Below are 9,414 nucleotides of genomic sequence, written 5' to 3'. Positions count from 1 at the left end.
TTGTGAGAGTACCTCATGAGTTCGATTCACCTTTGACCTTGGCACGCCATCACAGTCGGCAACGATGAGGGGCGAACAGCAAAATCTCAAAGAAGACCAAGGCTGATTCAATCCACCACTGCTAACTGGCAAGAAACACAACCGGCGGCCCTGTTCTGTTCTACTGTGTTCTATTTAGTGGAGTCAATCAATCACATTCTTATGAACTGATTAATCACAGATTTATCCATGATTAGTTGCGATTAATCACATAAGTTATTAACTTGTGATTAACACAAAAAAATCACCAATTTGATGCTCGAAAAGGGTTCATTCTGAATCTATCAACTCAAGTGGAGAATGAAGTTTTAACTCATTTTGCATATAAAACACAACAGAAATGTGGGATTTGAACCATCCAACTTTTCAAAGTAGAAACGTTCAAGAGATCCCGGTCTGTTGGTCTTTTATGACCCCCCAAAAAAAATTGAATTCTTTAAATAACATGATTAACTTTAAAGTAACAAAACAACCACACCACTGGCTAAGTTCTAGGTTTTCTGCCAGTTGGTAACTCCAATCCTAATTCTGTGATTAATTGCAATTTTAAAAATTCATCTCGTGATAACTCTGTATTAATTAATCAATCTTGATTAATTCCATTAAATCTGACAGCCCTAACGCTGGTTTGTTGCCTCGTAAAACCAGCCCCGCCTACTCCTCATCCAGTTTGGGTTTTGGAGTTTAAATCCAACTCCAGATGAGGAGTGGGCGGGGCCGGCTCCCCGGGCTCGCTGTTTTGACCAATGGGAGCCAGTTCAGCACCACGGACAGCGACGCGGTCACCGCTGTGAGGAACTTCTGGGCGCCTGGACGGGTCGACTGATGTTTTAATGATTTCCTGACCGCGAGCCTCAGAGAGACGAGCGGCGAGGAAAATGAACGCGTTATTTTTGTCATTGTTTGTGATTTGAGATGGGACAGTCCACCTCCAAACGCAGGAAGGCGTCCACCGGGGTCCCGCCCTGCGTCGGGTTCTCGGCCAGTGAAGAGGGGCCTCCTCGGTACTCCCCTCAGCAGTTCCACGCCAGAAACCAGCAGCAGGACGGAGGCCGACAGATTCCTCCAACCATCGTCGTGTCTGATGAGGATTCGAGGTCCGTCCGTCTGCTTTCCACCTTCCCCTGAACCGCTTTGGTATCAAGTCGCACGTTTGTGTTCCATACTGTGTTTTCCAGACCATAAGCTGCCTTTTGAAGAGGGAAAAACAGCTGAACTGGCGTCAGAACGTCCTCTCCTGCATAATAACTCGGTTATTAATGTGTACTTTATTATTCAAGGGACAGTTTCATAAAGGTTTGCTGGTGCGTGTATCTTCCAGAGGCTGGATTATTGTAACGGTGCATTTAAAGGTCTCAGTAAAAAATCCAAACTTCCAAATTAATATTTCAGTCTGTCTTTTAAGAATGAGATCAGTGAGTTAGCTGGGGCTTCCTGTTAAACAGGAAGGTTATCTGATGTTGCCGAGATCCCAATCATTTTAATTATCAGTGACTATCTTTGATAATCAGATTCTAAATGCATTTTTTTTGGCTTCATTTGAAATCTCTCAGCTATTTATCATCCTTTTTTTAATTGCTCTTTGTCTTTTATATGCACTTATTTTCTCAATATCTTGCTGTGTTTCAATAATATAAATGTAGTTTCATGTATTTCCTATCCATTTAAAAATTGCCTTGTGTATAAATGGGGCTTTACTGTATCAATAGCTTGCCACCTAGTGGTGACCACTTTCCTCTCATGTAACACTTCCACTGATCCACAGGCAGGAAAATGGACTAAATGTGAAGAAAATTGAATTCTTTTTCTGCATTACAAGTATGCAAATGCATTGCTTTGTTTTCCTATATAGTTTAAAAACAAAAGGCTCATTCAAATTGCAGAGGAGAGGGGAGAAAACATGCGAACTCCACAGTATAATCTGTGTTTTTCTCTGAATGGAGGCGAGCGATCGCCTCTGCAGCCACATTACCGGCCTGATGGTGACGATGCTTTCTGCTGACACTCCGGCAGCGTTCTGTCGGAGCACCGCGGCTCCAGGATGGAGCTGCGCCGCTCCTCCTTCTACAGCACCATGGACCTGGTTCCCCAGCTGGAGCACTACGCCAGCGCCCTGCCGTCCCAGCAGGCCCGGAGCCGGCCGTCGCTGGAGGCCCTGCGCCGATCCTCCGAGGTCAAAGAGCGCCGCTTTTCACTCAAACCTCCAACGGTGTCTCTGATTATCGTGAGCTGAAAACACAGGACGCAAGTAGACTTCGTGAATTAGCAAAAAAAACACATACTCAGCTTTTCACATGCAGTTAATGCAGAATTTAAACCTTTTTTATGCCATAATTTTGAAAAATTTTCTATCTGTGGAAAATTGGGACACCATATTTAATCACGTTTCCCATGATGGGAAGCGACATGAGACACTTTATAACTGTGTTTGGCAATAATACCGAATAATGAATGAGATCTGTCAACAATAGATTCCAATTTAGGCCAACTTTGAGGTAATAAATCAATAAAAATAAAAATGTTAAGTTTATATCTGTTTTATGCTTTTACACAGGATGGTGCTTATATTTAATTTATACTACTTTGAGAAGTCTTTAAATAAGGTTGAAAGTTTCAAGGAATCTTTGGTTATTTGTTAATTTAAACTTTATTAGTTGACTTTTCATACTTTTATCTCTTTAAAATCTTTTAGTGCATCAATAAGCTCTCCTTTCTTTCACTTTTGGAGGTTTTTTTGTGCCATAACATCAGACTACTGGTAAAAATCAACCGCAGTGCGATGGTTTCCTCAGGAGGTGGAGGTTGGAACAGACGCGGCGAACAACGTCGACGGTCTGTCGGTCGCTGACGGCGCCACCGAGGAGTCTCCGGGTCCTCGGGAGAAAGCGCCCGTCAGATTCGGCTGGGTCACCGGGGTCATGGTGAGCAACACACACACCTACACACACACAGGCAGTGTGAATGAGGAGCTGACGCCGGCTCCCTCTGCTGCCAGATCCGCTGCATGCTGAACATCTGGGGGGTCATCCTGTTCCTCCGCCTGTCCTGGATCACGTCTCAAGCCGGAATCTGTGAGCGGACTTTAAAGGGGCGGGGTCATCGGGTGGGATGATGGTCTGACCGGACGCTCTGCTCTCTGACGCCCTCAGTGCTGACCTGGGTCATCATCCTGATGTCGGTGACCGTGACCTCGGTGACGGCGCTCTCCATCTCCGCCATCGCCACCAACGGCAGAGTCATCTCAGGTTCAGAAAACTGACTCTCAGGTTTACGATCAATCACGTTCATTTTTACAATTCAAACATTTCTGTTTTTCCGCTTTTATTTTGGAAATATTTCGCAGGAGGGGCATACTTCATGATCTCTCGCACGCTTGGTCCTGAGATCGGCGGGCCCATCGGGGTGGTCTTTTCCTTCGCCAACGCTCTGGCCTGTGCGCTCAACACGGTGGGCTTCGCCGAGGTGGTCCGCGACCTTCTGCAGGTACCTCCTCAAACCGCGGGTCCCGGTTCAGTCCGCTCAGAGCGGCGTCTGCTGTCTTTACGCTGCGTGTCTCTCTGCCGTAGGAGCTCGGCGTGGTCATGGTGGACTCCACCAACGACGTCCGTATCGTGGGTGTGGTGACCGTCACGGCTCTGCTGCTCATCTCGCTGGCCGGGATGGAGTGGGAGTCCAAGGTGGAGCTGAATCCAACCTGTTCGTTCCGGTTTTCTTCCTGAATGTCCTCTGACTTCTTCTGTTTCCCAGACCCAGTATTTATTCTTCATGGTTCTCATGGTCTCGCTCTCCAACTACTTTGTGGGAACCATCGTCCCTCCCAGTCAGGAGAAACAGGCCCAGGGCATCTTTGGGTACCACAGTAAGTGGGTCAGGGGTTCACTGCTGTTAAAACACGTGGATTTCTGAATCTTTAAGTACTTCCATTTACCTCCAGGTGAAATATTCATTACAAACCTCAAACCCAACTGGAGAGGACCCGAAGGCAACTTTTTCCAGATGTTCGCCATATTCTTCCCGTCTGCCATCGGCATCCTGTCTGGTGCCAACATCTCTGGAGACCTCAAGGTATAACAGGAACCAAAGGGAGGGAAACAGCTTCTCGTCCTGTAACAAATTCAAATTCTTAACGGCAGCTTTCTTGAATTTTTCAGGACCCTGCGACCGCCATTCCCAAAGGAACCCTCATGGCCATTTTCTGGACCACAGTCAGCTATTTGGGGATTTCTCTGACAGTTGGTGGGTCACTCCTTCTACAACCTTTTCATACATGCTACCCTTATAAAGAGCACTATGGCGGGTGAGTTTCATGGTCTGAAATGGAGACTGCGATGTGGTTTTCTCCCAGGCTCCTGTGTGGTTCAGGATGCTTCTGGAAACGTGAGCGACACTCTGACGGGAAACATCAGCGACGGCTGTCTGGGGCCGGGATGCAGCCTCGGCTGGAACTTCACCGACTGCATCCAGACGAAGTCCTGCAAATACGGTCTGGCCAACAACAACAAGGTGCCGACCCGCTTCTTCACTTCGCTTCAGACGGAGTCATTTCCTGACGCCTTGTTGAATTTGCTGGCCAGGTGCTGGGACAGGTCTCTGGGTTCCACTACCTGATCACAGCCGGAGTGTTTGCTGCCAGCTTGTCGTCTGCTCTTGGATTTCTGGTCTCTGCGCCGAAAGTCTTTCAGGTGTGAAAACACAGATTAAAATTCCTGATAGATCTGAACAAATGGCACGGTCTTGTCGGTGGTACCTTGATCCACTGCTTTGCTTTGTGTCTTGTCTGTCAGTGTCTGTGCAGAGATAAAATATACCCCTACATTGGATTCTTTGCAAAGGGTTATGGGAAAAACGACGAGCCGCTCCGGGCCTACGTGCTCTGCTACATCATTGCCGTGGCCTTCATCCTCATCGGTGGGCTACCAGGCTGCTGGTCCTCAGGCTGGCTCAGGTTTTTCTTGGTTCGGTAAAGCGATGGGTTGGTTATCTTCCCCTCTCCTTTGCCTTGTTGCAGCTCAACTCAACACCATCGCCGCCTTGATCTCCAATTTCTTCCTGTGCTCCTACAGTCTCATTAACTTCAGCTGCTTCCACGCCTCCATCACCAACTCCCCCGGTGGGCGTCGAACCGGCACACGAGACAGAAAACACAGCAGACGCTCACATTCAGCCGGGTGTTGTCCTCCTCAGGGTGGAGACCGTCGTTCCACTACTACAGCAAATGGACGGCGCTGTTTGGAGCGGTGATCTCCGTGGTCCTGATGTTCCTCTTCACCTGGTGGGCCGCTCTCACCACCTTCGTCATCATCTTCTTCCTGTTTGGATACGTCAATTACAACAAGCCCAGTGAGTCTGGAAGCCCCGCGGCGCGCCGTCTGGCCGGGCTCTGAATTAACGCGGCGTCTTTCAAACCGCCAGAGGTCAACTGGGGGTCGTCCGTCCAGGCTGGGACCTACAACCTGGCTCTGTCCTACTCTGTCTCCCTGTCCGGGGTGGAGGACCACGTGAAGAACTTCAGGTGAATCTCCATCGGTTGTTCTGCTCGGACCGACGGTGCTGATGGTGCTGTTGGTTTTCCTGGCAGGCCTCAGTGTCTCGTCCTCACCGGACCCCCGAACCAGAGACCGGCCCTGGTGGACTTCGTGGGCTCCTTCACCAAACACATCAGCCTCATGATCTGCGGAGACATCGTCACGGTAAGTCCTCACCGAGCCGCCGTCGGGCCGTTCAGCTGTGAGCCGCTACACGCTCCCGGTTTCAGGAGCAGGACCGGCAGACGCAGCCGCAGGAAGCCGCAAACTCCTCGCTCAAGTGGCTGAACGAGAGGAAGGTGCGCTCGTTTTACACGCCCTTCAGCGCCGACAGCCTTCGGGTTGGAGCTCGACACCTGCTGCAGGTACCGAGCAGCCGGCGTTGAGTTATTCTTTTTAGGGCGTCTTGTTTTGTTTTTTTAACTCCGTCTTTTTCAGGCTTCTGGCCTCGGAAAGCTGAAGCCCAACACCCTGGTCCTGGGCTTTAAGGCAAACTGGAGGGACAGCTCTCCTGAGAGCATCGAAGACTATATCAACATCATATAGTGAGATAATCATTATTAATGGAACGTTTGGAACATTTTATTGTATGAAAATGGCTGAAGTTTCTTTGAAATGTGGAGAATCGATATACAGCTTATGAGTCATTTCTTGTCCTTCGCCCATCATGATTTTCCAGCGATACCTTTGACTGCAACTACTGTCTGTGCATCCTGAGGATGACGGAGGGCCTGGACGTCTCCGAGCAGCCCGGCTTTGCAGGTTTGATGCAGTAAAACGCCTTCTGTCAGATCAGAGTTTCACAGCGTCTGTGTGTCTGCAGTGAATCCGGGCTTCGAGCCTGACGACTACGTTGGAAATGAGCAGCAGCATTCTCCTGGAAGGGAATCGGGTGAGATCGTCGATTGAGAGGAACGACACGAATCATGAAAGGAAAGGTCAGAACTGATCATGTTGTGAACATCGAGGTGTTTCCTCGTCTTGTATTAGCAGCTGATAACACGTCTGAGAGAGGCCACAGCGGCCAGATGAAGACGGTGTTCCAGAAGGACCAGGGGAAGAAGACCATCGACGTCTACTGGATCGCTGATGACGGAGGTGAGTCCAGAGGCGAGGCATTCAAACACAGACTCGTCAGCAGGATGGACAATGCTTGGTCCCACTGAGCAAACATCAAGTCCGAATATTTCATCTGAAGAATATTTTGTGTTTTGTGTCGTTTTCAGTCAACAAACTGCAGAACAACTTTGAAAAACGTTTTCTTATCAGAACTGTAATTCATGAAGTGACATTATGAACCAATAATACTCAAACCAAGCACAGTTGTTGCTTTTGTTGTCATTTTTTCCCCTATATATCTGATGCACTGGCATCGCGCAAACAAGATTTAGAGCAGTACTAGAAAAGTACCACCAGGGGTCAGTAGATACACTTTGACCTTTTTTTTAATTTAATTATTTATTTTTGAAATTTTCTTTTAATTGTATTTTTCTTGCATTTATTTTATTTTATTTTATTTTATTTTATTTTATTTTATTTTATTTTTCACTTTTACTTTTTGGCCTTTATAGCAGTGTCACAGTAATTAGGGTGCGAGCAACGAGTAGTAAGAAAAACCTATTGGAATGCATTTGGAAGTGGATTTATTTTTTTTTAATTAAAATCAAATACTTGTAGCCTCGTCTCTTCTTTACATGAACAAAAAATAAAGCCTTTTGAAAGCATTTGATCGATACGCTCCATGTTCTTCCTGGGGAAGCAGCTCGTCACTGTCGTTCGTTCCTCTTCCCTCAGGTCTCACCTTACTGGTTCCTTACCTGCTGACCCGGAGGAGACACTGGAGGAGCTGCAAAGTCAGAGTCTTCATCGTGGGAGACGAAGAAAACATGGAGGAAGGCCGCGACGAGTAGGTTTCTGCTGCTTTCAGGCACTGAAACACGTTTTAAAGTCTTTGAAATGAGCTCAAACTTCTGGTTGATGCAAACCGTTTTGCTTCTGTTCAGGATGATGGCTCTGCTGAAGCGCTTCCGTCTGGATTTTAATGACGTTACAGTCATGACGGACAGCGAGAAGCCGCCTCAAGCCAAACAGTACGTTCAGAACACTTCAACGCTCCTCCAGACATCCAGATGCATGGTCCCTCTCCTGCTTTGCTGTTCCTCTGCAGCCTCGGCAGGTTCGTGGACAGCGTCGCCCCCTTCAGGCTGTTCGACGAACAGCAGGACGGCATTTCTGCCGAGGAGCCGAGGCGGAAGGCCGCGGGGAAGATATCGGACAAGGCGTTTGAAGCCTTCAGACTGAAGGTGTGTCTGAGTTGAGTGCCGCCGTCCGCCCTGTACGCCACTGCACTGGAATTTAATCCCCTGGGAATCTTCTTCCTCCAACAGTCGGAGAGGAAAGTGCGTCTGAATGAAATCATCCGCAGGAATTCGCAGCACACCGCCCTGGTGCTCGTGTGAGTAGACCGTCCGGGTCCCGCTCCGTCGGTCCAGCTCAGACCCCTTCAGGCGTGACCTCTGTGTTGACCTCCAGGAGTCTTCCCGTGCCGCACAGCGACTGCCCCAGCGCGCTCTACATGGCCTGGCTGGACACGCTGACCTTTGGCCTCCACTGTCCGGCGGTGCTGATTCGAGGAAACCAGCAGAACGTCCTGACGTTCTACTGCCAGTGAAGTCTGGCCGGCAGGAGCCTGCAATGCAAAAAACACAAAACACGTGATTAGAAAGTAGAACCTCCACATGCAGCCCAGTCTAACGGTTACAGTTCAAGTTTTAGTGATTTTGCCCACAAAAATATGAAGCCTGTAAACTCCTACACTGGCAGCCATTTTTAAAGATGGCGGCCATCTTTGTCCAGTTCAGGCCTGTTTGGCTCCAGATGATGGATCTATCTAAACCTGTGAACGAGCCTCAGTTCCTCCATCAGTGTTTTTCAGCACATCGGTGTTTCTTTACTTTCTGTTTTGTTTTTGGTGTCATTGAAAAAAAAAAAAAAAAAAAAACCTATGAAATTTTTCAACTTGAAATCGTATGCAAACCGTTTTCCACTTCACTTTTAGATTGTTGGAGTCTTTTGAATTCTAGTCTTGGTTTTGCCGTTCCAGACAGATTTTATTTATTTATTTATGTATTTATTTGTTTGTTTGTTTGTCTTAGTTTTGGGATCCATCAGCTGGAAGGAACTTAAATAAATATGGCAATTTGTGTTTAGTTTATTTATCCTGAACCACCTTAGAATGTCTTCTTAATACTTTTTTTCAGCTTCAGCTGTATTAGTCAGTGACTTTATTGTGGGGATTCTTTACTTTTCTTTATATTTACAATGATTTTAAGTTTCTGCTGATCTCCGTGTGTGTGTGTGTGTGTGTGTGTGTGTGTGTGTGTGTGTGTGTGTGTGTGTGTGTGTGTGTGTGTGTGTGTGTGTGTGTGTGTGTGCATGTGTGTGTGTGACAGACCGAAAGAAATTTCTCCCAACCAGAGAGATAAAGAATCACATATAACCAGGTGGTTTTGAAGAAACTGGATGTACATATTCAAACATTTATATTCTTTGGTAATAAATATTCGGTTGTCTATTAAATAACTTCAGCCATAATCTCCTTATCATAATAAAGTTAAAGTTTGACGGACCGTCAGCCTCTTTTACGGCTCACTAATGATTAGTCAGGAGAGTTTTCCTTGTTTATTTCTGTCAGCAGCGTATAGCTGAATAGAAAATCACCGCGTGGAGATTATTGAATGTTTAAATATGCGGTTTTTAGAAAATAACATGGAAATCCACTGGAGAACTTTTACATTACTGTGTTCAAAATGTGTGAACTTGTGGATAAATGTACCAAATAAATAAACTT

The 9,414-nt window shown here is 47.0% G+C and overlaps 1 protein-coding gene across 1 annotated transcript; it reads left to right on the top strand.

Moving 5' to 3' along the window:
• The first annotated feature begins 954 nt into the window (after positions 1 to 954).
• Positions 955 to 8,258, top strand: LOC115386161 (solute carrier family 12 member 3-like). The gene is made up of 27 exons (XM_030088381.1): positions 955 to 1,136; positions 2,053 to 2,212; positions 2,832 to 2,960; positions 3,035 to 3,110; positions 3,189 to 3,284; positions 3,383 to 3,522; positions 3,606 to 3,716; positions 3,787 to 3,898; positions 3,974 to 4,104; positions 4,191 to 4,275; positions 4,385 to 4,542; positions 4,614 to 4,721; positions 4,824 to 4,947; positions 5,048 to 5,149; positions 5,224 to 5,379; positions 5,452 to 5,551; positions 5,618 to 5,729; positions 5,795 to 5,929; positions 6,003 to 6,109; positions 6,244 to 6,326; positions 6,388 to 6,456; positions 6,555 to 6,662; positions 7,359 to 7,470; positions 7,568 to 7,654; positions 7,732 to 7,867; positions 7,952 to 8,019; positions 8,097 to 8,258. Exons 1-27 carry the CDS (start codon positions 955 to 957, stop codon positions 8,233 to 8,235), a joined length of 3,126 nt encoding a protein of 1,041 aa, XP_029944241.1. The 3' UTR covers positions 8,236 to 8,258.
• Positions 8,259 to 9,414: the final 1,156 nt, after the last annotated feature.

The sequence above is a fragment of the Salarias fasciatus genome, chromosome 3, assembly GCF_902148845.1.
Source record: "Salarias fasciatus chromosome 3, fSalaFa1.1, whole genome shotgun sequence".
NCBI lineage: Eukaryota > Metazoa > Chordata > Actinopteri > Blenniiformes > Blenniidae > Salarias > Salarias fasciatus.
The sequence above is the reverse complement of the archived record's forward strand: the minus strand, read 5'-3'. Positions and strand labels throughout refer to the sequence as shown.